The sequence below is a fragment of the Myotis myotis genome, unplaced genomic scaffold (assembly GCF_014108235.1).
Source record: "Myotis myotis isolate mMyoMyo1 unplaced genomic scaffold, mMyoMyo1.p scaffold_m19_p_11, whole genome shotgun sequence".
NCBI lineage: Eukaryota > Metazoa > Chordata > Mammalia > Chiroptera > Vespertilionidae > Myotis > Myotis myotis.
In genome coordinates, this window is record NW_023416315.1 from 71,844,099 (window position 1) to 71,860,299 (window position 16,201).

At 40.4% G+C, this 16,201-nt stretch overlaps 1 protein-coding gene across 4 annotated transcripts in view; it reads right to left on the reverse strand.

The window, feature by feature from the left end:
• Window positions 1-16,201, reverse strand: part of CFTR (CF transmembrane conductance regulator) — a 208,143-nt gene that overhangs the window by 18,585 nt on the left and 173,357 nt on the right. For all 4 annotated transcript variants that reach the window (XM_036328866.1, XM_036328867.1, XM_036328868.1 and 1 more), the window contains 2 exons: window positions 11,961-12,116; window positions 941-1,030 (listed from right to left, as the gene is read on the reverse strand). In XM_036328866.1, the coding sequence (XP_036184759.1) occupies window positions 941-1,030; window positions 11,961-12,116 (246 nt within the window). The remainder of the gene's footprint in view (window positions 1-940; window positions 1,031-11,960; window positions 12,117-16,201) is intronic.

The window sequence follows — 16,201 nt, forward strand, 5'->3', positions numbered from 1 at the left end:
TAAAAAGACCCTTGTATCTCAAAGTTCTTACTTAGGTCTCATAGTTGTAGTGTGTCATCATCCAGGGCTTGGAACTTAAACCTCAAGTTTAATGAAATAGAGCAATTTATGTTGCCTCTTACATTAATATAATGCCTATATTTCAAAAATTGTCAGTTTACAGTTAATATTTTTTTTTTAATGGAACCAAGCATTTCACTCTAGCTCTCTCTCTCACCCCAAATTCCTGTGTATAATACCTTCAATTGTAATAAACCACCTATTGGGTAAATACAGGGTCTTATTTAGGAATTTTGATTCTGTTTTAATTTGTGTGTGTCCTATGTGGTGCCTTAATGACCATGAAGAATGGAGAATGCTGTATCTAGGTCATGTGGCATTGTGCCTAGAAGCACTCATAGCCAGCACACTCCCTAAAGGCAGTTGACTCCTGGTGGCTTCCAGAGAGGACTGTAGTCGTCTGCAGTTGTCCTAGAATGATCACCATCTTTATATGTTAAAACCATGCTTCCCAGAAAAATACATCATGTCAAAGCAAAGCCTTCTCTTTCTACTGGGGAAGCTTCAAAACCCAGAGAGGGAGTAGCTGCAAGGTGTAGAGAGATGACTTTTTGTATCAGGAATAATCCTGGTGTGCTGTAGGTACTGTAGGTCTCCCGGTTCATGACTCACTGATGCACATTGGTAGGGACGAAGGCCACAGAAATGTTATCTCTGGGGCCTGATAGATGAAGACTAAACACTAAGGATAGGAGGAGGTCTAATTCAAGTACTGGGTGCTCTAGTATGTTAGAGTTCTTTGATTTCACACACACACACACACACACACACACACACACACACACACACACACACACGTGTGTAAAATTATCTCAGCTATGACAGCCACTCTTGTGTGGGTATGAACTACCTTTTTCAAAATATTTGTTAGCATCCTTACCTGATCGGCAACTTTCCATATTTCTTGATCATTCCACTGTTCATAGGGATCCAAGTTTTTTCTAAATGTTCCAGAGAAGATAAATACTTTCTATAGCAATAAGAAAACAAAGAGGAAAGCATGAATAACCTAAACATATTTTTATTTTTTTGCACATTTTATTGTAAAATATTTCAAGCAAAAAACATATTTTAAAATAATGTAACACCCACCCATGTACTTACCATCTAGTTTTCTTCAGTTTTTAAAATTTTATATTTGCTTTGTATGTTTTTAAGAAATAAAATATAGCTACATTTGAAGCCCCTTATGAACATGTTTCTTATCCCAATGTCCACAAGATAAAGAAATTAAGGTCACTGTAAACTGTGGAAAATTAAATGTTTTATTCCTAGCAATATTTCTTATAAGCAAGTATAATATTAAATTAATAGTTAAAGATTATAAGATTATGAGTCACAATGGTTTGAACAAATTTCTATTTTATATTAATGTATTTTCCTTGAATTTCTATTATAAACATAGCTTCCTATGGGATTTTGAAATTAAATTACAGATACTTATTTAAACATCCATGTTAATCTGGTCTATAAAAACAAGGCAGACCTCTACTTCCAAAACCAGTCAGGCACAGGGGAATTCACTTAGAAATCAGTGGAAGCGCAGAAATCAAATATTTGTTTAACCGAATGCACTTTACAGAGGGAAGGGAGGCAGGCTGAGGTTGATCCTGCTGAAGTAACACAATGGCAATCTCATTCCCTGCATGGAGCACTGCTCAGTATCACCCTAGACACTCTACTTGCCACGTCATGTCACTGTCTACTAAGGTCGACCTATATGATTAAAAAATGTTTTAAAATAAATTCGCTATCTCATTGGGGAATGCTGATACAATAATAATATTTAGTCCTCTCTTTGTGCCTCTGGGTGAACTGAAAAATATTTTTTATACTAACGTTCAGAATAATTTTTTGCTTTGCCTTTTTGGTTTTGCCTTTGGTTAGTAACATCCAGAAAGGATAATTAAGAACTGAATTTTTTAAAGGCTTAATTTTCACAAATTGCTTTAGACTGGGAGAGAATGCTTAGTGACAACCTGATCTGTAAGGAAATGCACAAGCTAAGATGCCTACAGATTGATGCTATCTGTGCCTCTCAGGCAGAATTCAAATATCCTCACCATGGCAGCCAAAGTCAAGGGGAGATATATTAGAGACCTTATTCCCCAGGGCATAATTTATGGCTTAAAAAACAAAGGTGTTGCTAAATATCTCAGGAACCCTCTAGAGCACCTCCCCCTCGCCCCCCCCCCCCCAAAAAAAAGCCTTGTCTGCTATTACTTAACTTCCTAGGGATGTGTACCTTGCATTACAGAAGTGGATATAAGAGTTGGCTAGATGACTCATCAGATGATAAGATGTGTAAGAAGTATATCTGTGCAATCTCTTCCAAGCTGCCAAGTAAATGAATGCAATATCCAAATAAGCCAAAGAGAGCAGACAAAGATAATTCTGATAAACTAAGGATAAATAAAGAGGAAGTGACTCTGAGAACTTGAGTCAATTCATTATTTAAGAAATTGGGTTTAGTTAGTATCTAAAGTTCAAAGACTTGCCAATGGAATTTTGCCATTTACTATTTTTTACATTTTTCTATGGGAAATAACAACCAGGGGGGGTTACCAAGCATCAGACAATTATGTGCTTCAGAAAAGTTATCTCCACTGGGAACTAAGTGGCTGGAAAACAGAAGCCTGGCTTATGGCAGGCTTACCAGGTGCCAGGTAAGGCTCTTTACATGTGGCATCTCTTTTTCTTCATATCAGCCTAATGACAGATCCTATTATTGCACATGAAGAAATCACAGAAGGGAAAATGGAAGTGACTTTTCCAAGGTCACTTAGCTAGCAGGACCCAAGGGTATTTGTCTTCAAACCTGAGCTCTTCACCACCATAGCAAAATACCTCAAGTCTTATGGGGACCAATTTTTTTTCCAGGAAAAGATTAAAGATTGGGCAGGATCCCAACAGCACTCAGGAGTATAGTCTCGATCACAGCACTGCCATCCATGCCCCTGGCCACAGCTCAGGTCCTGCACTGTCAGTGGAGAGGTTAGCTTCCTCTTCCTATGCAGGATCTGAGTCGAAGGCTTTATATGGGCTACAGGGTCCTTGTAAGTTTCAAGAGGACTTACATATCCAATGGAACAAGACAATAGAACTTTTTACTGCAGACAAATGGAATAGTGCCATTGCTCTGGACAACCATGGGTGGAGGCCAAAGGTATCATAACATCAAACCAAACACAGAAGTTATTAAAGGTAATGTAGTTTGCAAAGATGGTATATAATATAGCTCTGACCTGGTGGATATCCTATCTAATAAAAGAGAAACATGGTAATTAGCATACGTCTGCTACCCTTCTCATTGGCTAATCAGGGTGATATGCAAATTAACTGCCAGCCAAGATGGCGGCCGGCAGCCAGGCAGCTTAAAGTGAACATGAGGCTTGCTTGCTTCAGTGACGGAGGACTCCAACGTTCCCCGCCTGACGCTGCCGGCCTCTGAGCTTGCAGTTTGAAACACTGTAACAAATATAGGAGCTAAACAAAATCCCAGAAACCTGCTTTCAGCGAGCCGGGATCTCAGAGCTGGAGTTGATACAGAGTTTCGATTATAGAACACAAACAAACCAGACACCTGCTTTCAGCAGCAGAGGCCTCAGAGCTGGAGCCAGAGCTAAAGCTGGCCCAGAATAAAAAAAAAGAAAAAAAGGAGCAGTTGGGAGCTTCAGCCCTCAGCCCCTCACCCAGACTGGCCAGGCACCCCAGTGGGGACCCCCACCCTGATCCAGGACACCCTTCAGGGCAAACCAGCCAGCCCCACCCATGCACCAGGCCTCTATCCTATATAGTAAAAAGGTAATATGCCTCCCAGCACCGGGATCAGCGGAGCCGAGAGGCCTCCAGGCACCGGGATCAGTGTGATAGGGGGCAGTGCCCAAACCCCCTGATCGCCCTGCAGCTCTGTGTGTGACAGGGGGAGGGGCCACAACCTCCCTATCCGCCCTGCTCTGTTCGTGACAGGGGAAGGCGCCCCAACCCCCTGCTCGGCCCTGCTCTGTGTGTGACAGGGTGTGGCGCCCACCCCCCCCCACGGGCCCTGCTCTGTGTGTGACAAGGTAGAGCCATAACCTCCCCATCAGCCCTGCCCTGAGTGTGAGAGTGGCGGCGCCCCAACCCCCTGATCGGCCCTGCTCTGTGGGTGATAGAGGGCGGCACCCCCTCACCCACCCCACGGGCCCTGCTCTGTGTGTGATGGGGTAGAGCCATAACCTCCCCATTGTCCCTGCCCTGAGTGTGACAGTGGTGGTGCCCCAACCCCCTGATCGGCCCTGCTCTGCCCTGCTCTGTGTGTGACAGGGGGCGGTGCCCCAACTCCCCTATCGGCCCTACTCTGTGAGTGACAGGGGGGAGCTCCCCAACCCCCTGATTGGCCCTGCTCTGTGAGTGACAGGGTGGAGCTCCCCAACCCCCCTGATGGGCCCTGCTCTGTGAGTGACGGGGGGAGCTCTGCAACCCCCCTGATGGGCCCTGCTCTGTGCATGACGGGGGGAGCTCCCCAATCCCCTGATCGACCCTGCTCTGTGCGTGACAGGGTACGGAGCCCCAACCCCCCTGATGGGCCCGCTCTGTGTGTGACAGGGGGCAGCGCCCCAACCCCCTGATTGGCCCTGCTCTGTGCGTGACAGGGGGTGGCGCCACAACCTCCCCATCGACCCTGCCTTGAGTGTGACAGGGGGCGGTGCCCCAACCCCCCAATCGGCCCTACCCTGAGCGTGACTGAGGGTGGCATCGCAACCTCCCAATCCGCCCTGCTCTGTGCATGACAGGGGGCGGCGCCTCAACTCCCCAATCGGCCCTGCTCTGAGCCCGACCAGGGGCTGCACCTAGGGATTGGGCCTGCCCTCTGCCACCCGGGAGCAGGCCTAAGCCAGCAGGGCGTTATCTCCCGAGGGGTCCCAGACTTCGAGAGGGCACAGGTCGGGCTGAGGGAACCCCCCTTCCCCCACGAGTGCACAAATTTTTGTGCACCGGGCCTCTAGTATATATAATAATAATAAAAGCATAACATGCTAATTAGACCGACATCCTTCCAGATGTCCTTCCGGAATGAAGCTGGGGCTGCAGCCTCGGGATCCAGGCAGCCACCAGCGGCTGAGAGGGAGGGATCTAGGCAGCTGCCTGCAACTGTGAGGGAGGAATTGAGGCAGCCAGTGCGGCTGTGAAGGCCTACTCTTGCATGAATTCCATGTATTAGGCCTCTAGTCTATAAATAAGAACCCAAGTACTTTGAGCCTCAGTGTTCTCATTGTAAAATGGAAAATGCCATCTTTCTTCTCAAATCTACTCTACCTCTAGGTTTTCCATTTCAATCCATAGCACCTTCATTTCCTCAATGCAGAAACTTGGGAATCATCAAAGACTTAACTTTCTCCTAATCTTCCTGAATGGAATCAATCATCAGACCTGTGAATTGGTTTCTCAAAAATATATCTCAAATCTATTTATTTTTTTAAATCTCTACTGCTATTGCATAGTTCAAGCCATCAAGACCTCTCTCTCTGGAACATGGCAAGAACCTCCTAATTGGTCTCTCTCCTTTCACTCTTGCCTTCCTTCCCAGTTCACTCTCATTTAATGACCAAAGTGGTTGCTACGGTATAAATTGGATTATGTCTTCCACTTTCTGAAAAGCTTTCAGTGGTTTTCTATTGCACTCAGAGAAAATGTAAAATCTTAAGATGGTCAACAGACCCTACAAAATTTAGCCCCTTCTACTTCTTCTGGACATTTAGTGATCTTCTCCCCACACTGCCCCTTTTCACTACAGCCACATACTCAGTGAGCATTAAAATTATATATGCATTTGTGATTTTTGTAATGTTCATCTCTTCCACACTATAAATTTACTGTATACCCTGTCATTAACTCAAGGCTTTGTATATAGTATATGCTCAATGAATGTTTCCTGAATAAATAAATGGGCTGATTTCAAGATAAAAAGTAAAAATATAAAAATACTAGAGGCCCTGCACAGGTAGGGTCCTTAAGCCTGGCTGGCGATCAGGGCCTTCCGGCCTCCAGCCAGGGCCTTCCTTTGCTCAGCACTGCCCCCTGGTGGTCAGTGTATGTCATAGCGAGCGATCGAACTCCCAGTCTCCCAGTTGGACTCCCAAGGGGACACTTTGTATATTAGCCTTTTATATATGTAGATAGTCAGAGTTCAGCACATATTATTTTTATTCTTTCGGTAAGAATAAGTACTAAAACCCATAGTCTTTAAAGAAATAATACTAACAACCCATTAAAACTTTAATATCTCTATATAATTACTTGGGAAATAGTATGCCTAGCTTTTTCTAATGGCCTAATAATTTATATATAATATTTATCAAAATGTATAGCAATATCTAACAATTTATTTCAAATAGGTATATATTCAAAATTATGAAGGAAGAAAGCTGTTTATTAAAATTAGATATCCAAAAGTTTTAGATGTAGTGGATTTAATATCATTCAGAAATTCTGTAAGTCTTTTGCTTACAGTTTATTGGTTAGCATTAAGGTAATACTTTAATTTTAAAGAAAAATTAACTGAATGAACTAGTTCAGTTAAAATTCAATTTCATACAATTATTCAAACATTTCATTCCTGTGTTACAAATGGTGTCTGGCACTCTCTTGCTTCCAGGGTGGCAGTAGGTGTTTAGTTCTGTTTTCTAAACTGTGTGAAGTTTCCACAAACTCATCTCTAAAGCTGAGCGGTCACCTACATCCTTTTCCCTGACTTACACATGAAATAGCCAAGACCCTGAGAAGTCATGTGGCTTGGCCAAGGTGACACCGTCAGGCTTATTGAACAATGAAATATAGTCCTGAAGCTATAAGTCACAATGATCCTCTATCTCTCTTTTAGGAAACTGTTCACCATAGGAAAATGAAGATGTACAAATATTTGATATTTATTCAATGTCCTGTACATAAAGTATAAAGAGTAATTCTTGGGACTCAAGGACAAAATAAGGAGAGCACCAATGTTCATTGCCTAACTAATCTCTTTCCTGAAGCTGACTCCTCAGCGCAGTGGAGACAGCCAAGCCTACGTGGAGTGCTTGGAGTTGTTAGTACTAGTATTTCACTGTAATAGATGCTTCAGCCTTGGATATCAAGTGAAAAACAAAAAAGCAATTTGGATTCTGTGATAACTGAATGTAGAATAAATTAAATGAGTCAGAGAAATGACTCCTATCCTTGAAGATATAGTGCTTTTTTTTAAAAAAAAGATTTTTCATTGATTTTTAGAGAGAGAGGAAGGGAGGGGGGAGAGAGAGAGAGAGAGAGATTGATGTGAGAGTGAAACGTTGATTGCCTCCTGCAGGTCCCCTACCATGGATAAAGCCCACAACCTGGGCATGTGCCCTAACCAGGATTGAACCAGCAACTTTTCAGTGCATGGGACATAGACCAAACAACTGAGCCACACTGGCCAGGGCAAGGATATAGTGCTGTTTTGTTTTGGCTCAGAATATATACAGGGTTGGGAAAAAGTAGGTTTACAGTTGTGAATATGCAAAACATAGTTTATTCTTGTCTTTTGGCAATGTCTGCAAAATTTTATTCTAAGTTTAATCTGTAAAATAAAAATCCAACCAATTTAAACAAATCAAGAATGTGAGATTGAATTATAAAATGTTTAAAAATAAGTGATGCCTTGCTTTTACGAACATCTATTAACAAGAACAGTAAAAAATGTTTAAGGTTGCCATAGCCGGTTTGGCTCAGTGAATAGAGCATCGCCCTGCGGACCGAAGGGTCCTGTCAAGGGCATGTACCTTGGTTGCGGGCTCCTCCCTGGCCCAGGCCCTGGTCAGGGCGTGTGCAGGAGGCAACCAGTTGATGTGTTTCTCTCACATGGATATTTCTCTCTGTCTTTCCCTGTCTCTTCCACTCTCGCTAAAAATCAATTGAAAAATATCCTCAGTTGAGGATTAAAAAAAAATGTTTAAGGCTTATAACAAATAGATAATTTTATAAGGTTAATGTATATACCATTTATTTGTATGTAAATGGTTACATTTAAGGTGTTCAAATTATTGCTTCCTATAAAGTCATTTAATGCATTAAAAGCTTTTAGAGCCAATTTTTTAGGATATACTTTTTCAGAGATAGCATAAAAATGTTTCCTAGATTGGACCAAATTATCAAAGACATAAAATTTTTGGCTCAGAAATACTAAGATTGTATTGCACTAGTGACCATACCATTTATTTTCTCTTTTTTCTTGAATCTGGGACTCCACTCTCATTGTCCTCATTATCTTCTTACAGTACAGCTGGCGAGTTTCTCAGCCCATTGTCCTGCCCCTGATTCTGCCTCCCTAAAGTCCATGGTCCACGTGCTGCGGGCAGCAGCCTGCCCTACTAACACCCTTTCACCACCTCTTCTGGCTCAAGGGTCAACCTATTCCTCACTTGCCAAGTCTTTCCCTCTTTCCAAATACTCTCTAACATATAGCCTCCTCTGCCCTTTGCTCCCCCAACTTTTTCTAATTCCCATCTCTGTCCTTGTTCATAATATCCCTGCCTGGGATCCTGGACTATGCTCTCCACAACTCCCTGCTCGAACCCTTTCTAAAACCTACACACTTTACGGCCCACTTTAATTATCACCTTAAGAATACAGTAATGTGGTGGGGCTGGATTCTCTCTCCTACTTGCCCACTGCACTCCCTGACTAGTCTGTGCCTGGACCCATGACTATATATGTTTAATTTATCATTTTTGTTTTTTCCTTTGATCCCTGACTTATGGCAATGAGTGTACTTTTGAGTCTCTCAATGGAAGCTCACAGGTTGAATGGGAAGCTCAATACCACTAATATAACTATAGAATCTATAATGATTATTATAATTTAAGCATAAAGAAAGAGTTCAATAACTAATTATTAAATTGTGAATTATTGTTAAACTGAATGAGAACTGCTGTGCTCCCAAATTCATTGTTCAGATCGATAGATACGTACTATGGGCTTAAGTAATGTCTCTCACAGCAAAAGATGTTCCAGCTCTGTAGTGGCAGTCATGTGTGGGCGTGGACAAGTTTCAGATCAAAGTCTCATTGCAACAAGAGGCCTGTCATTCCCTCGGAATAGCTTTGCAGCCTTTCAAACTTGTAATTGAAGCTTTGAAAATACATTTTAAAGTTATTTCTCTGTTTTTCATGAATTAAGGGCTTAACTAAGGCTTAAGGTTAATGAGCAACTCTCAAATTGCCTAAGCCCATTGGGCTCTGACTCTAGGTCTTACTATCCATGCTCTCAGAGCTCACAGGCAAAATAGAACAAGTTAAAGAAGGCTCCACCTTGCAAAGTACACAATCCCCTAATTCCTGGCCAGCTGCATTCTCCAAGATTATTTTCTTGCATATTTTCTAGCTACAGGAGGGAAGAACAGAAAAAGCCAAAACACAATTGCATGAACTTGCCCAAACTAATGGCATCTTGTGATTCCATAGGATTCGGGATCACTGAAGGAAAGGGAACGTTTCTTGTTCAAAATTCCAGTTTCATGTGTATGAAAACAAGTGACTAATTGACCGAGAGATCTCTGATACCTCAATGTCAGAGATCTACGCCCTTGCCAGATCAGAAAGATGAAAGGAAGGAAAAGATAGAAAAGAAAAAAAAAAGTTTTTGTAGGATTTTAAATTCCTTTTTCTTCCTTCTTTTTCTTTTTTAAGGTCAAACTCCAGGAAAGGGACAAAATTATGTGATTTGAACTTTCAGTAAAAGCATCTCTTGGTTTGGATGTTAAAAAGGTGTGAAGAGTTTGCCCCTTTTCTCTATTTCTTGGATAGTCACTAAATGTTCTAAAGGTGTCAATGTAGAGGAAATAGTACATTCTGTCTATAGACATGCTTGTGACACTCAGAAACAGTCCCAGAAACCAGGGTCATAAACATGTACAATGAGAAGCATTTCTGTGAGCATAATCACACATTTTTAAAGGCATATCTCAAAGTATTTTTTGTTTCGTTTATAAAAAGCTTACAGGCATAGGAGAGAGAAAATGAAATAAAGGTGCTTGGAAGATTCACTTTGGTGGAAAGATAAGATAAAGAATTTTCACATTTTCTGGCCCACTCTATTTTTCTGCAGGTCTTGCATGTTCAGGTTCCTGCATATCTAGGTTCCTAAATAGAACAGACAATAAAACAAAAACCTCTCTATCACATGGCAGATAAACAAAAGGATTCCCAGTGAAACTGAAATTATTTTTTAGAACGTTGCTTATTCTAATGGGCAGGTTTTTGTGAATAAGAACAACAAGGAAACAACCTTCATTATTGTAGTTAAAAATGGAATCAGAATAATTAGCATCAACTGAACAGCAACTCTTCTCAGACAACAAAATTCTATTCTGTGTTCTTCCACATTGCCATCTGCCTCATGCTATCACCTCGGGATACTTGTATCCCCACTGTTTATCTTTAGACCACTTTATAATCCTTTTTTTTTATTTCTGAAGAAACAATATTGTTTTTTAAAGTTCAACCAGGATTAAGCTTCTGGCAACAAGGCAAAGTCTAGACAAATGAATGAAAAGCATCATTCTAGCAGTTACAATATTTAGTGCCTCATTAGTTGAGAGGAGCCAATGTTACACAAAAGTAATCTAAAAAATACAAGCTTTTTTCTCAAGGTAGATTTATAGTCAATCTCCTGGGAGATGTTCCTAGCATTTTAACTTTGTGATAAAAGTAGATAATTGTGAGCACCATGGTAGTGGAGTGGATTCAGTGTCCATTAATACAAAGAGGGCAAAGTGATCATTGAAACAGTGACTATATCCATAGAGATGAGAGCAAATACTAGTAGATATGCAGCACATGCCTCTCAGATTTGCTCACATTAAAGACATTCATTGGTTTCCATTTGAATCATTTTAGAATGGAACTGTAGCTATTCTTCTCATATGTAAGAAGTCCTTTTGCAATAAAACAGTGATACTAAGCCAGTGAGGCTAGAGATGCTGTGTGTGACCCAGATCAAAGAGTGACATTAAAAAAAAGAAGGGGGAGGGATTAGCCAAAAAAAATTATACACATAACACATGGACAGTGACAGCAGTGTGGCGATAGCCAGAGGGAAGGGGGGAGGGGGGAGGGTAAGTAAAGGTGGTCAGGGAAGGGGGGAAAGGGGATGGAAAAAGACTTTGCTTGAGATGATGCAGTGTGCAGATGATGTTTCATTGAGTTGTACACTGAAACCTTTATGGTTTTATGAAACCATAAATGTCACCCCAATACATTCAATTAAAAAAACAACAACAACTTGCAACCCAGAGGCTCATGTAGGCAGAGCCAGAACCAGGCAAAAAGCTTAGTTCCTAAATCTCAACTTCTCTTAGAGTGGTTTCTACCCATATCCATCCCATTACTGTCTTCTGACCCTCCTCCCCTTTCTCTCAGAAAAAAAAATATATATATATAACTTTCTTTAAAAAATAGCTACAGATTAATCTGACATGGTTATTCTTATCCAAAGAACAAAAATACAATCATTACATTATTACTTTCAATTCCATTACCTCATGCTTCCAAGTGTTTGTGATTCCAGCAGCATCTTTCATATCTCGCAAAGCATTTCTCAACCTGCTGTGGTCGCTGACTTGAAACTCAGACCACTGAAGTGGGACAAAAGCCCCAGCCTCTTACTATAGATAATGTCTTCTGGGACAGGCTATCAAAACTATTAATATTTCAATAGCTGGATAGCAGAGAATTCTGAACTTTTAGAGATAGTTCTTCTCCTAATGAAAAGTTTACACTGCACAAAATGGGCAGAAATATATAACAAATACATTTTGCAGGGAAATGTGAATTTCTTGATTGCAAACATCAAATAATGGTAAAATTATATTTAGTTACTTTTTTCCCTATTTTTTTCCAGATTACCTGTGGCATAACTCCAAAGGCTTTTCTCCACTGTTGCAAAGTTATTGAATCCCAAGACACACCATCTATTTGGATTTCTCCTTCGGTGTTCAGCAGTCTCAAAAAAGCCGATAACAGAGTACTCTTCCCTGATCCAGTTCTTCCCAAGAGGCCCACCTAGAATATAAGAGTGATGGCATTACTTCTGTGACATACAGATACCCTATCATAAATGTAATCTGGTAATATACTTCAATAAAAAACCATAGGAACTGTTTATTTTTAAATAATCACCAGAGAAAGATTTTCACTTATTTACTCAAACCTTTTTTAGTACTCCCACTTATGACCAATATTTATCTGGAACTAAATACAGAAACTGTCCATAAGGAATTGGATCCCTGATGCTGGCTTCCTTTATCCCTGACTTTGGTAATGGCAAAAAGGTTGAAAATGCCCATTTTCCATCAACGAAAAGCAAAGATACAGTGTCTGAAAGCACATCGTTTCTATGGGTGGGCTTAAGCCAGCAGCAGAGACCTATAATTTGATCTAGTTACAAACATAAACACAAGCTTGAAAATGAATGAGTCTGAAACAGTATACTGTATACTTAGTATAACAGTACTTATCTAAGTATACTTATCTAAGTATAACAGTATACTTAGATACTGTCCTTTATAAATAAGCAAGCATCAAGTTCAGGCCTGACAATAAACAAGACTAAGTTCAGTGAGCTACACAATCCCAGAGAAGGCAGGTTGGGCCTTGCTACTCCTCATGAATAAGCACTTGGACAGCTGTCAAATCAAATTCTTACATCCATCCTGTTTGACAAGAAGGGCATTCTGGGAAACAAAAAATATACTAAAGGAAAGTAAAAACCATTCTTGTTACTGAAGACCATGAGAGCGTAGCATGCAGAGCAAGGGGCGAGCAGGCGCTGCAGGAACTTAGCCCAGCCCTGTGCTCTGATGTTAACTCAGACCCAGCACTCGGGTAAGGTGCTTTGAGTGAGCTCAAACATTCCTGCACTTCTTAATGAATAAACTGCCCAACGTTTAGTGGCACTGAATGGATGTTCATTTCCTTCCTCTTAACATTATTCCTTTTTGTTGTTGTTTTTTTTATCATTCAGCCATTTTTACAGTAGAACTGAGCAAATAAATGGTCCTTCAGAACAGTGATTTTCACATCATCTGTGGTAAAGGACAGTCACACATTGTTTTGTGTTTTTAGTTTCTAACGCACTGCACATCAGTACTTTAAAATTGGATAATAAAAATGAATTTCCAAATGCTTAGTCTTACTTTCCATACTTATCACAGACTAGTAACAGTTTGCAAACCAGAATCAGTTCACAGACACAATAAATGCTTTAGCACATATAATAATCTTTAATAATAACTTATTAATCACTTATTAGGAACCTGGAAATAAACTAGGCCTTTGGGATAAACTGGTAAATAAACAATAATGACACAATTGTCTTTTTTTCATAAGAGCTCTATAATGAGACCTTAAAAAATGTATGTTTTCCATTTTGATGAAACGGAAGTTGGGGGAGAGGTAAAAAAAAGGTGAATGGATTAACTACAAATTGGTTGTTACAGAATAGTCACAGGGATGTAAAGGACAGCATAGGGAACGTAGTCAATAATCTTATGTAATAAAAAGGTAATATGTAAATCGACCGAACAACAGAACGACCGGTCACTATGATGCACACTGACCACCAGGGGGCAGACGCTCAATGCAGGAGCTGCCGCCTGGTGGTCAGTGCGCTCCCACAGGAGTGCCGCTCAGCCACAAGCCAGGCTGACGGCTGGTGAGTGCAGCAGCCTGCCTCTACAGCAGCACTAAGGATGTCCGACTGCTGGCTTAGGCCTACTCTCTGCCCCACGGGGAGCAGGCCTAAGCTGTCAGTTGGACATCCCCCAAGGGCTCCTGGACTGCAAAAGAACACTGGCAGGGCTGAGGGGACCCTCCCCCCCAGTGTATGAATGTCATGCACCAGGGCACTAGTATTGTAATAAATATGTATGGTATCAGATGGCTACTAGATTTACCAGGGAGATCACTTAGTAAGTTATATAATGTGTAATCACTGGGTTGTACACCTGAAACTAATATAATATTGCATGTCAACTGCAGTTGAAAAAAATGTATGTCCTCTGAGATAACTGAGAAAACCAGATAAACCAAATGCTATACACAACAGTTCTTTGAGTTTCTTTATACAACTAATCACAATCAGTAACTATTTTATTTATTATTTTATTCTTTTCTTGATTATTGCTTGTGTTAACTCCAAGAATATTAATTCTTAAAGGGCAGAGCAGTCTATCTTGTATCCCCTTGAATTCTCAGCACCTTGGCCCATATAAAGTGCTCAATAAATACTTATTTGGATTGACTGAGGGGCAGGCAGATAGATGGATGAATGTATGTATGTATGTATGGAAAGAAGGGTGGAAGGAAGTGAAGTAGAGATGGAGGGAGGGAGAGAGGAAGGGAAAGGCAGATGAATGAATAAACTTACTTAGTCGATCTAACAAACAAATGGATTTTGTTAATTTGGTCAATTTCTAGATCAATGCTCAATTTAAAAATCTTGTGAAATTCCATAATGTAACTTCCATATTTGAATCAGCCCATGTTGTACAAACCTATTCACCATATGTCATGATTACTTGAGCACAACAGTAAAGCTTTGTATAAGCAATCTAAATATGCCTTGTATAGGTGAGGTATAGAGAGGAGGAAAATTCAATAAAAGGAAGTAATTTTCTCTAAGGTCATATAAAAAATTTTTGATAAAAAATGCCTTGAGGTCCAGGCTCCAAATCATTGGTCAGGGTTTTAATGACTAGGATAAATGACATGTTCCCTTTCCTTAAAACGCAAATACTGATTTTTAGAGAACTCAGTTTTTATGTTGGGATGAGACTAGATTCATAGGCCATTTATTAATCTTTTGTTTAGCTTTAAAATTTTTAGCTTTTGCTCTGGTTTCCTTATATTATTGAACAGCTTGTATTGTAGGATGTTTGGCATGTTTTTCATTCAACACCAAGGAATCTTACTGGTTTGTACCTAACAAAGTCTTCTTGTTATTTATGTAATTGGCACTCACTAATTCTTTTCCGGGATTTGTTTTGTCAGGCTTTCTCAGTGACCTGTTGAATAAGCCAGAGTACTTCCCACAAACAAGCTTTTAGATCTATCCTAGTATCAAGTCAGTGTTTTCTAGTAACTTCAATGCACCTCCTCTCTGAGAATTTTGGATCAAGATAAATCAAACTATTACGTGGAGAGTTAAATAGTGTTAGGTTTGGTGCTAGTTGTAAGTACATTGTACCATGAATAGAACAGTCTCAGTTCCTTCTTTTCAGAGTAACTGAGTCAGGCAGTTCTTTGAAATTTAAAACTTAAGCTTTGTTTGCTTCACAATAAATCTGCCTCAGCCTTTACTGGATGTTGGACTTCTTTCAGATTGTCATTTTTGGGGACAAACTCCTCTCTCTCTCTCTCTCTCTCTCTCTCTCTCTCTCTCTCTCTCTCTCTCTCTCTTCCCCCATCCCCTTATTCTACTCATTCTTTTAAGAGAAGCAGTGGCAAGTTGTGGAAAAAAAAAAACCCCACAAAAATCTTTCCAGTCAGATAGACCTGGGTTTTAGATCCCTGCTACCTTAGTTACTTCTTTGAACTTCAGTTTCTCCCACTGTGCACAAAAAGGGCAATAATATCTACCTTTTGAGTTATAATAAGGTCAAATGTGATAGCAAATAAAGGTCGTTAAACAGTGATTAGGGCATGATAAGCACCCAATAAACATTAGTTTCCCTCTTTGGATGGCAAGATCCATAGCCTCGTGTGAGAACTTTTTAATTCCCCCATAGCATTTAGACAACATCTTGCAAAGAATAGTTATGGAACACACATAGCCTGTGTGTATGTGTGTATATATATACATATATGTTCAGGGGAAACAAAATGCCTATGCATATTGTTTCTTCCTCATTTTACAGCATCTCTGATTACTACTCTCACATCAGGGAAACTGTACGGAAATGAGGATGCTGCAGATCCTGTCACTACTAGAACTTGGCTGAATTTAATTGAGTGGGCAAGTGAGCACTGGTAAAGCTAAGGGAAGGGAGGGTGTCAAGAGGAAGGAGAGCAAATCATTTACCACAGCTTTCCACCCTGGTTTATATAAAACTATTTGTTGCTCTTGTTTATAACTTGATGACAGTACT